The following is a 12018-nucleotide window of genomic DNA, read 5'->3' on the forward strand; positions in this document are numbered from 1 at the left end:
GGCTTAGCAGGAGGCTGACCTGGAGCTCTTGTGAAGGGAGCACTCAGCAGCTGCTGGGAACGTAGAAGAGAGGAGGCCTTTTGCTTTCGGAGATACCACTCTGCTTAGAGGGAGAGCAGAGATGATAAAGTTGTATCCCATCTCTGGCTGGGCCATGGCCACCTCTTTAGTATCACCCACCCTGAGGCCCTGTCCTGGCATCTGACTGCAATGCCTCTGGTCCTGGCCTCCTTGTTCCTTTCCAGCATCTGACAGGGGCTCCATTTGCTCTCTGCAGAGGCTGATTTGAGGGACTACGAGGCCTTTAACTTGGAGATGTGCAGGGTCAGCTGCTGGGCTTAGGTGATTACATGGCCCTGAGATGAGCTAATGCTTACTTTTTTCTCCAATTCAAGATGTCTTTGATCCCTGAAGATAATCGAATCTGCCGTCAGAAGACGCAGACCATTCCAGACTGCAGAGACCCAGCTTTCCATGAGCACTTTTTCTTGTAAGAGTCTGGTGCAGCCGGGCCCCAGAGAAGAGAGGGAAGGAGTGCTTATCTGGAAACAGCTCTGTTTGCCAAATCTAGAACTAGATCTAAGCAGAAAAACAGTGACTTCTAAAGGATGTCTTTGTTTTCCCATGCACTGGTGTCCTTGCATCCCTGGCAGCGGGCCTAGCAGTGAGGTCCGCAGTGATAAGGTATCGCTGGGCCGGCTCTCACAACTGAAATGCCCAGCCTGGGGCTGGCAGCCCCTGGAAAGAGTAGGCAGCTTCCCAGTGTGCCTTGGGCCAGGCTTTCTCTTTTAGCAAAAGGAATTTTCCAAGCTGAAGGATGTTTTGCCTCCCCGCCCCCCTTTTTATTTAAACTTGCTAACCTCTCTGAGCCTCGGCTTCCTTATTTGTAAAATGGGGCTAATAATAGCACCAGCCTCAGAGCACTGTGAGCTGTAAATGGGACCCTATAACCCAGCACCCGGCAGCTGCTATGGTTATTATTATTATTTCTTTCCCTATGTCTGAACTCTGGGGCCAATGGGAAGGTAATGGACATTTTATATTTTCCTATTAGTGAAAATTAATAGTAATATTTTGGTTTTTTTCTCACCATACAAGGCAATTTTGCTTATTATAGAAAAACAGAAAATATAGATGAGTGAAAAGAAGAAAATAAAAAACACCCGTAGCCCTGCTACTCACAGACAGAGCTGCCTTGCCCATATTTCTTTTCAGATAGTTTAACTTGTGTGGGTGTGTGTGTCTGTATGTGTGTGTGTGTGTTTGTGTGTATGTATGTTTATAAAAATGGAATTGTTTTATAATAGTGTATTGTAACCTCCTTTTTGTCCTTAACAATGTAGTGTAAGCTCTTTTATGCATGTGAGTACCCATCTCTCATACTATTTGTACCATAGTCTATTTACCCAGCTGTTTAGGTTATTTCTAAATTTTTGGAATTATGACTGACTCCATGGGTCTGGGCTGGAGCTCAGCCCCGCTGACACTCTGATTGTCTGATTTGCTTTGCAGTCCTGTCCAAGAGGAGGATGATCAGAAGCGTCTTCTGGTTACTGTGTGGAACAGGGCCAGAGAGTCCAGGTGAGGAGAACTGCTGAGCTGGAGGGAGACTCTGTTCCAGGATAGCAGGTGGCAGCCAGCATACAGCAGGGCCTCAGTTAGCACTTGCTGGATAAATGAATGGTAGTGGCAGCACTACATTGGAGAGGCTGCCACCCCTAAGTCCCCATCACTCCAGGTGATGCCAAGGACTGTGTTATCAATGAGCATTTGCTGAGTTCTTCGTAGCAACAAGGCACTGTGTGGGCCACTGGGGATGCCAACCAGCCTACCTATGACTTCTGCCTTCAAGGTGCCGACTGTTCAGGCAGGGACACCAGGCACATGGAGATAAATTACAGTAACAACGTGCACATACTCAGTTCCACAGGACTCTGAGCACCATGAAAAATAGGCCTGTTTCTCTCCTAGTAACCACTGTACCTAGTGCCTAGCACATAGACATTTAATAAATATTGGTTCCTTTAGGAATGGAATGAGCAATAAGAACAGTTAAGTGTGGGAAGAGGGAGAGTTCACTGTGGGCTGAGATGATCAAGGAGGGCTTCATGGAAAAAGTGGGATTTTGAACTTGGGCAGAGATTAAGAATAAGACAAGGAGAGCAGGTTGGAAAGGGATTTCAGACAGAGCACAGCACGAGCAAAGGCAAAGAGGTAGGAATATGCGTCGTGGGCTCAGGCTGCTGTGAGGAGGCCAGTTTAGGGGGAGCAGAGGTTTTGTGTAGGAGAATCCAAACAGGCTGATCTTGCAGGCAGTGCATGGCATAGGAGGGCAGATGTGGTCATTGGTGATGGCTGTTAGTACAGAGCAGCGGGTGGGTGTTGGGTAGGTGAGCCTCAGAATTGGCTGCTAAATGAGAGCCATCGACTGCCATGGCCCACTGTGAACAGCAGTGGCTTATTTAGCTGGTGCAGCCTAAGGGATCTGGGAGACCCTGTGGCCAGTAACATTTGTTGAGCAATCAGAACTATATGGTAGCTTAAAATCAGCACAACTTACCCTCTTAGACCTGGGAAATATTTTTGGGTTGATGTTTTTTAGTACCCTACATTTCATTAGCTAGTGTGCTTTTTAAAGGTGGGCCTTATTTAGCCTTCAAAATGCAGGATTTTTCTTTTGTTAGAGTGTCTACTTTTTATCATAGAGTGGTGCTCATGGTGTCATAGACCTCATCCATCCATCAAGCTACCATTTTCTAGGTACCAATGTAGCAACAACATTCTAGGACTTGGGGACATCAGAGACTGTCCTGCTCTCAGGAGGATCACCAATAGAGACTTGGGGGTGTGAGCAAGATGGGGGATATCACATTAATCACAAGAGCAATCATTTACTGGGTGCTGACCTTGAGCCAGGGGTTAATAGTGCATTATCTCATTTGATTCTTACAACAACTCTACGAAGAGTGTGGTTTTGTCCTAAGTTTTCAGAAGAGAAAACTGAAGCTAAGAAAGGCTAGGAACTTGACCAAGGTCACACAGCCAGTGAACAGTAGAGCTAGGATGGGAACCCAGGCAGTTGGACCCCAGAGTTCTTACTCTCGACACTGTACTGCCTTATGGGTGCACAAGCAAAGGGACAGAAGAAAGAGCCAGTAGAGTAGAGAGGGCAGCGCGGAGCAGGGATGGGGTGAGGAGGGATCTGCAAACTCACTGGTGTTGCTGGAGGGTCAAGTTCAAAGTAGGGACTGGCTAGAAATTAGATGAAGGGTTTGGCATAAGCCAAATCAGATGATCCTGTAGGTTCTCTTTGAAGTGGGCTTTCTCCTAAGGGACATTGGTTCCTAATCCTGAATATGCATCAGAATCCACCTGGGATGCTTGTGAGAAACACAGGTCCCCAAGTGCCACATCAGATTGATTAAATCTAAATCTTCATGGGCCAGGCTGAGGAATCCACATTTAAACAAGTTCATGCCCTATGCAGCCACTTTGATGTTCAAGAATCTGTTTGGCCACTGGGAGATACTGAAGGGTGTTGAGCCAGGAATAACAGATGCACATTCTGGATCTATCACTTTGGCAGGTCTTTGGAAAGTTGGAGTAAGAGAGAGGCTTTGGGGATAGAGAATAGGGAAGCAGACTACGGCCATCTTTAGGAGATTAAATCAATAGTACTTAGCAGTGATTTGGCCGTGAGAGCAGTGGGAGAAGTCAAGGGTAACTCCTGGGTGGCTGGCGGTGTCCCCAGCTAAGACGATGTACTGGAGGGGAAGGTGAATCAGCTTGGCATGCAGCTTGGCATACAGGTGCCTGGAGAGCAGCCAGGTGAGTGCTGTGTAGGAGGGCTTGCTCTTACCAACCTGGAGCTCAGAGGGAGAGGGGTTTGTGCCAGTGGCAGAGACTGGGAGCCATGACCATGACGGCAGTGGCTGACATTCTAAGCAGGTGAGACCACCCAGGAACAGCACTGAGTATCAGGGACCAAGGGTCAGAATCCTATCTTCGAAGGGACAGGCAAATGAAGGGAAAGCCCTGAAGGAGACAGCAGAGGAGTGTCAGAAAGGTGGCGGACATCCGGCAAGCCAACTGGATGGAAGCAGACCCCAAGCCTTGGGAGGAGCCACGTGTTCCACCGTGATCTCCCTTCCTCGAGAACACACTGAAGGGGCAGAGCTGCTGGAGCAGGAGCCGGTCGTGTGGATCACGGCTTTCAGGAAAGAAAGCGAGGCCGGGGAAAGTGAGTCAGCGTGACGGGGCAGTGTGTTCACTTGTTGCCTATTTTGGGAAAGTGAGATTCCTTATTAAACAAAGCACAGCCAAACTCACGGTCCCAGTCCCAGCCCAAAGCTCAAGAGGGACAGGGCAGGCTCAGACCGGCCTGCCTGCAGAGGACAGGGCCCTGCCAAGCTGTCAGCACTGCGGGGCAGGCGCAGCCTCTGTGTGCTCTCCGTGGACCCTCCCCTGTATCGATCCGTTCTGAGCGAGAAGGCCTCTGAGTTGGAGGGGGCAGACAGAGCGATTGCAGGAAACTTCGGCTCTGCTGAACACTCTCAAATCAAATTGTGCTTCTCTGAAGGACGGACTTTCAACTTATCAACATGAAAGACAATTACGGAAGGAAGGAAACCAACATTTACTGAACTCTTCTCTGTGCCAAGCACTTTACATACATTATCTCATTTTATCCTCATAATAACCCTGAGAGGTAGGAGTTATTATTGTCCCTCTCTTCAGAGAACAGAAAACTGAGGCTTAGGAAGACTAAGCCTTGAACTTGCTTGAGGTTTTACAACAGCTCATATTTATTAAGCACTTACTAAATGTAGACATTAATGTAAGCACATGCCATGCATTTTCTAATTAAGACTTGCACCACCACATTAGGTAGGTATTATTATTATTGTTGCTTTTTTACAGATGAGGAAACAGGCACAGAGAGGTTAAGTAACTTGCCCAAGGTAACACAGCTAGCATGCAGTGAAAACAAGATGCAAATCCAGGCAGTCTGGCACCAAGCCTGTGTACTTGTAACCGCATTACAGCACACTTGACTGCCTCACGTGGGTTATAAATGTCTCCAAAGCCATACTTTTAATGTGTCAGTACGCCTCCTCTCCAGGCCTCGGGCTGCTTTTCTTAGCGTTCATTGTGTAGTTTTCTATAAATCATTCAGCCAAATGTGCGGTGGTCACATTTTGACCTATAGATGATAAAAGGGAAGCATCTATGTCATGAATTCTCACGATCCTTCCAGTGATGGCTGTAAACTTGTATTAGAGACGTAAGATAATCTGCAAAGAAGTTCTGGGGAAGGGCTGGATGATTTCAGCTCATCGTGGTGATCACGGTGGGAGCTGAGGAGAACCAGGCCTCAGAGCAGGAGGTTTTGGCTTTGCTGTGACTTGCTGTGAGGTCACGGGTCGGTCCCTTCCCTGCTCTGGGCCTCTGTTTCCTTGTCTGTAAAATGCAGTGATTTCTAAGCTTTCTTTCAGCTTCAAGGTTCGTGAGTTTTTTTTTAGTTATAGACATTTTCAAATAAATGCAAAGGTAGAAGTATCATATAAGAAAGCCTCGTAGACCCATAGCCCAGTTTCATGAATTATCGATATCTGGCCAATCTTAGTCCATCTATGCCCTGCCTACTTTTCTCTCCTCCACTGACTTATTTTAAAGCAAATCCCAGACATCATCTCTTTTCATCAGTATATCTTTCTCAAAGATGACTTAAAAAAAACATAACTGTGATGACATTTTCCCACTTAAAAATTAATAGTAATTCCTCAATATCATTGAATATGGAACTAAGCTATTTAAAAGTTCTGTTTGATGATATGGTGAAAGCCAAACTGAAGATTCTAGTATCAATCATAGCATTTTCAGAATTTGTAGCCAGAGAACAGTCTTGGAGAAAATTGTAATGTTACGTACTAAGTTAAAAAGTGCATATATATATGTATAAATAATTAAAGAACATAATGTTTTATGTTATTAGTAGCTACGTTTATAGAAGATCTGCTTGCTATGTGCCCTGCACTGTCCTGGGCACTGTAAGTGTACTCTCTCCTTTAATCCATTTTATAAACAAGATCTCAGTGCCAAGTACAGTGGCCTAATGTCTGAAAGCTTGTGACCAGTGATGGATACCGAGCTTAAGGAAAAAAGTGAATGGAAAATAAGTGTTCAATTTAAGCCACCAAATTAAAAATAAATTAAGATTAAATGGTGTAATGCTATAAGGCCCCTGAGAGAGAATTAAAGTACACTTCCTCAAGAGTAATGCATTTTTTCATCTTGCAATGAGTCTACCACCCTAGGCTCAAAAGTAAACTGAGTACTATTCTCCATGTGTGCTGCATGAAGTTACCACTGAGCCTTTGCACTGGCTGTTCCCTCTGCCCAAAATGCTCTTCCTCTCATTCTTTCTGGCTCAAGACATTAGGCCTTCTTGAAGCATCTCAGCCCTGAACTACCTCTTGCACCCCCAAGCCTTCAGAATTCGTTGCCTGCACTGTTCATCTGTCAGTCTCACCCTGTCTTGTGACATCCCCTGTATTGCTCTCTTGAACTGCTATTTAAATTCCTGCATGTTTGTTTTGTTTCCTTAACACTGTGGCTCCTTGCCCAGTGCCTGCCAACCATAGGCATGATGGATTTATCCATTTGTCAAGCCTTCACTGGGTGCACCAAGCCCAGAGCTCAGGCCTTGGCAGTCAGAAGTAACCAAGACTTGGTTCTGGAAGACATTGCGCCTAGTGAAATTGCAGGCAGTCACCCTGGAGGGTGAGCACTTGTTCCTAAGTTTATAAACTGACTGCTATATTGCCATATACTCAAGTTGCTTGTAAAAGAAATCTTTCTTCCTCCAAAGGTTTTTCAAAAGCAGGCTTAAGAAATAGCTAATTGAAGAACACTTAGAGGTTCCTGCTTATGGACATTAATTGTGACAATTTACTGTGCCTGAATTATCATGAAATCATTGGAGGCCCCTTAGCAGGAAGCAAAGCTCAAGGGAGGCTATTAACCATTTAACATTCTCTAAGCACCAAGGAATGACAATTCCACTTATTGAAGAGCAGGGAGAGGCAGCCAAGCTAATGCATCGGCCTGAATGTTTAGAAAGTTTCAGCCATACCCAGTTAAAAGAAAAGTGTACAGCAAGGCAGTGTGGGCACCTAGATACCAGCTGAATGTGTTGACAAAATTAAGTCAGTATGAGGACTTTGGCAAAATCTTCACAAAGCTTTTCTGGAATGGCAGCTCAGGTTAGTATCTTCTCCTTATGGTGGTCACTACAACTGCCTCCTGTTAGTGCTGACTTGGCCACTTCCCAAGAGGAAGGAGACTTGGTTTCGGCAGTGGGCCAGGGAGGTACGTGTGGAAGGGTCGCTTTATTGGGGTGACTGCACTGTCCTTTTTGAATAGATTAACATGGCCTTGCATGAGACGGGCAAGGGAGAGGGGGGCAGATGGAGCCAAGGCTGAGGAAATGGGAGCAGGAGGAGTGGTAGAATGAGAGCAGCTGTTGAGAGACAGCCAGACGTACGTAGAGGCCTCAGCCCCGCGGACGTGAGTCAGAGCATGGATTTGCAGGCAGGTGGGCCAGATTTGAGAACAAGCCCCCAGCATTCTGCATCCTCACCCCTCACTCAGCTTGGCTGCCTTTGAGAAGCTGGTTTTGTTTTGCTTAGGACTGTCAGGTGGTAAGCTGCCACCCTTCCGGGAGAATCCAAACAGTATGTATTTGTAGAGCCCTCTAGACCACTGGTCTTTGACTGGGGCAGGCATTGGTGGGCACCCTGCAGGGTCCCCTGGAGAGCTTTTTCCAGGCTCCCATGCCTGGACCGCACCTTGGAGCATGGATCTCAGACAGGCTGTTCAAGAACTCTGGTTCTGTGGCGCACTCCTGGTTAGAACCACTGCCCTAGCACAGGCCCCCTTAGAGCAGGTCCCTGGGAGGCCCACCTCCAGGGAGTTCACTACCCACCCTGCAGCCCCTTCCGTCTTTGGCTTTGATATTGTGCCTCCTACAGGACTTGCCAATTCTCTCATCCACGTGGGTCCTTCAGATATTGAAGTCAACCACCAGGGTTATGCTGCAGTCTAAATATCCATGATGTTTCTTGATTGACAGTTATCAAACCAACCTATGAAGGAGTCTAAGTTGGGGATGTGATAAGGGAGAGGAGAACAGGAAAAAAAAATAGACAAAGCTTTAGTGTTAGGCTAGGGCTGGGTGTGGCACTTAAAAGTACATTGATACTGGGTTTTATCCCCCTGATTACAAAATTAGTGCTTGGTCCCTGTAAAAATCTGAAAATAGTGAAAACCCAAAGAAGAAACCAAAAATCCTTAATAATCCCACCTATCAGATACATCCACTATTAGTATTTTTGTGGGCGTCTTTCTCATTTTTAAACTCCAGCTTTGTAAACTTCCTTTTCTCTAACAATGGCAAGATTATTTTTTGCATTTTATAAATATCAATCTATGCCATCACTATTAAAAGCCGCCAAGCATTTGTCAGTCCCTGACTGCTGGATGTTGAGGCTCAACAGTGGACATTCTCCAGAAACTCTGAATTCCTCTCAGCCAGTTTAAACCCAGTCCTCACTGTAGTCTGCATTCCTGGTGAGGCCTGACCCTGGTTCATGCCTACCTGCCCCGCTGGCAGCCAGGTCAGATTGGTCACAGTGACTTTGTGTGTCAGGTTGGTTTGCACCTTGATCTGGAGCCATCTAAGAACTGCCCAGGTCCTGCCTGCGCCTGACACAAAGCTTCTTGAGCTTGAGGTCCCATAACATTTCTCCCCCACTGAGCACCACCAACTGATGGGGAAGCTGAGATTCCCCGTGGGGACCTGCTCTTCAGATCTACCCAGCACGAGAGCAGCTAAAACCCACGAAGTAGTTCTGAGCTTCTGAGGTCTGTGGAGGAGTGTGCACCAAGGCCTGGGAGGCCTGAGTCCTCCCCAGGCCCCCATCCTGACTGCTAACTAGTCCTGTGACCTTGTGGGGGAACCAACTCTGGGCCTCCAGTTTTTCCTCTGTAAAATGGAGATGGTAACTCCTCTGTACCACACCTCACAAAGTCAGAAGAATCAAACAAGACAATGCACATAAAAATGCTTTGTAAATTGCAGTGCATCAGGCAAACCTATATGATGTTTGATAATCAACCTCCCGATATAGCCCAACAAAAAGTGCTGACTCAGACCTCTGTTGATCTCCCAGACAGGGTGGACTCATTGGCTGCATGAGCTTTGGGGTGAAGTCCCTTCTGACTCCGGACAAGGTGGGTCCTAGGGAAGCTTCTAGCAGGGTCATCCCACCTGGGCCAGGGCTGGTACAGGCAGGCTTTGTGTGGAAGCCCTGGGGTGAGGCTTCTGTCTATGAGATGGTGCCCCACTGAGGCAGGTGCCCAGTGGCCTGAGTAGCAGCACTGTGTTACCTGCCTAGCTGAGGGTTTGGGTCCCCTTTTTGGTTTGTCTTGCAAGAGAGCAGTTGTTAGGCAGCCCCAAGTCCTCCCAGGAAGTTCTGAGTCTGGGGTCTGCTGTTAAGGACACTGGCAGGTCCCTTGGGGCCCAGAGCACTCCTGGGCCTGCCCTGGAAGAGGAGGGCCAGGTGCTTCTTGGGGCCCACTCCAGAGAGCTCTTGATGTATCTACCAGGTCTGATATTTCTGGGTCTAGCAAGGAAGCAGCGAGCAGCACCATCCTCTATGGAGCTTTCCTTTAGGCTGGTGAGGACTCTGGGAGCTAGAGACCCCTGCCTCTGGGTCACCAGTCCCTTATCCATCTCTACTCTGCACTGCACCCCCAAACTGGAAGATGGTGAGCAGGGGAGGGAGCCACTCTTTTCACACGTCCCTGGAAATGTCCTGGCGGCCCACCGTGTGGCCCTGCCACCAGCTTCAAGTCTAGAAGTGCAGTCTGGGGCAGATGTGAGGACCCTTTATCCTGCACATGGGTCTCCATGATCTCTTGTCCACAGCCTCGGCTTCATTCCCCTGGGAAAAGCTGTGTCCCCTGGAGACTGCTCAGGAGCCTCAGGATGCCCACTTTTTGGCTTCTCCATCCCTCTTCCACTCCCTCCCCTCTGTTCTCTCAACAAACATTTATTTGGCTCCTACTGTATGTCAGCACAGTGCTAGGCACATCAGAGAGCCTGTGCACAGCCTAGTGGGGAAGGCAGGCAGGCAAGTAGATGGTTGTTCTCTAGGGATAAGAAGCCGTGGGGAGTGGCAGAGGGCAGAGCCAGCTCTGCCTGGAGCCTCAGGGGAGGCTTCCTGGAGGTGCAGGTGTAGCGGGTGTAGCAGCCTTGGGGCGAGGAGGCTTGAGTGTCTGTCTCTCCCGAGGGAGGGTGTCCACCTGCTACTTTTTGAGGGTGGTTGGTGGCTCTCTGACCTGTGCCCTATGTCTCCTTTCTGAGCATGTCATTCCTTCTCTCGTGACAGGAGATCAGTGGCTGGTACTACCTTCTGGGGGAGGACCTGGGCCGGACCAAGCACCTGAAGGTGGCCAGGCGGCGACTGCGGCCACTGAGAGATGCATGTACATCCCTTTCAGCTTCCTTTCCCAAGACCTCCCCGTTCCCTCCCTTCCTGCGTGGTGGCATCAGGCCCTGTGTTTGGTGACCCCTGCCACTCCAGGCTGCTGTCGGGCTGCAGGGTGCAGGGGCTTCTCATGAGCACCTGTTAGAATGCAGGCTGCAGACAGCCACCTTTATTTGTTTGACTGGGCTTTCCTGGGAGAGGGTTATGGCCTGACCCCACATAGTTCAGCTCCCCTCAGCCCTTGTTCATGGAGGGCTGGGCTTCAGGTGCTTCCCCAGTGGCTCCTTCCCAGCTCCAGTGTCTCAGGGAGTCCCCTCTGGGCTGCCTTGCTGATCTTGGGGTTCCCGCCTCTGCAGACAGGGCATTTAGGCCCTGCCATGAGCATCGAGGCTCAGGACTTCGGTTCTGCCTTTCCCACATGCCGCCCTGGCTCCTGAGCCCCTGCCTGGCTCGACCCTCGGGCATCCCCACATCCTGGAGGCCAGGAAGGACCCAGGCAGCCACGGGGCCTCCTGCCTGATGTTGACTTCTGGGTGGTCTGTGGAATGGGCCCTTATATGCCAGCAGAAGCTTTCTGAGTCTGCTCTGTCACCTTCTAGACCCGCTGCTGAGAATGCCAGGAGGTGGGGACACCGAGAATGGGGAGAAACTCAAGGTAGGTGGGGACGAGCCTGGGCATTACTCCAGGAGCTCTAATCTGCTCCTTGTCAGTCCCTTGGCCCAGGAAACCCCTAAAGAGGTCAGCATTTGGTGCTTGAAACTCAGCAAGTTGTGCGTTCAGAAGGGATTAATTCTTGACTTTCCAAAGGCATATTATAGGAAATAAATGCTTTTCTCAGGTTATCCATGATGGCGGCAGGGGTGGGGAGAAAGCCAGGCCCCCAACCCTGGAAATGGAAGGGTCTGGATCTTACTGACTTTTGGCCTCTAGAAGCCAAGTTCTCCCCTTCCCACAGGCCCCCTCTATCCCCTGCTTCCCCTGGCACTATGGCTGAATCACCTTCTCAGGCCCACTTGGTACTGGGGGCAACTGTGATTCTGAACCTGAGACGGGTGGGTTCTTACTCGTTAGTGCTTTGATGGTGCCTTCTTCACATGGCGTTTTGGGAGAATTCTCCAAAATTCATTCTGTCTCTCTGCAGGGCATGGCAAGTGCCCCATGGTTTTCTCTAACAACAGAGAGAGGGAAAAACAAACTCCCAGCTGCTGATCAGCCCCTCTGTACCAGGTGCTGTTGTTGTCTAATCCTCACTGCCGCCTCTGAGGTAGTTGTTACTTTCCCATCTTAGCTTCCCATCTCTGAACCTTAGAACATAAGGGTCAGAGACATTTCAGAGACTCTCTGTGGCCACACAGCCAGCAAGTGGTGGAGACGGGCTCCGAGGGAGTCTAGCTGCCTCTTAGGTGCACTGTGCCACACTGCCTCCTGCTCGTGACCTCGTTGGGAGGATATATATTTCATAAT

General features: G+C 48.9%; 1 protein-coding gene across 1 annotated transcript in view; it reads left to right on the forward strand.

Annotated features, from left to right (window-relative positions):
* The window catches only part of RGS3 (regulator of G-protein signaling 3), a 121896-nt gene that overhangs the window by 16663 nt on the left and 93215 nt on the right, over positions 1–12018 (forward strand). Inside the window, exons 4-8 of the mRNA XM_012641189.1 lie at positions 396–490; positions 1513–1581; positions 9234–9294; positions 10455–10551; positions 11153–11208. Coding sequence (XP_012496643.1) covers positions 396–490; positions 1513–1581; positions 9234–9294; positions 10455–10551; positions 11153–11208 — 378 coding nt within the window. The remainder of the gene's footprint in view (positions 1–395; positions 491–1512; positions 1582–9233; positions 9295–10454; positions 10552–11152; positions 11209–12018) is intronic.

The sequence above is a fragment of the Propithecus coquereli genome, unplaced genomic scaffold (assembly GCF_000956105.1).
Source record: "Propithecus coquereli isolate 6110/MARCELLA unplaced genomic scaffold, Pcoq_1.0 Scaffold163, whole genome shotgun sequence".
Lineage (NCBI taxonomy): Eukaryota > Metazoa > Chordata > Mammalia > Primates > Indriidae > Propithecus > Propithecus coquereli.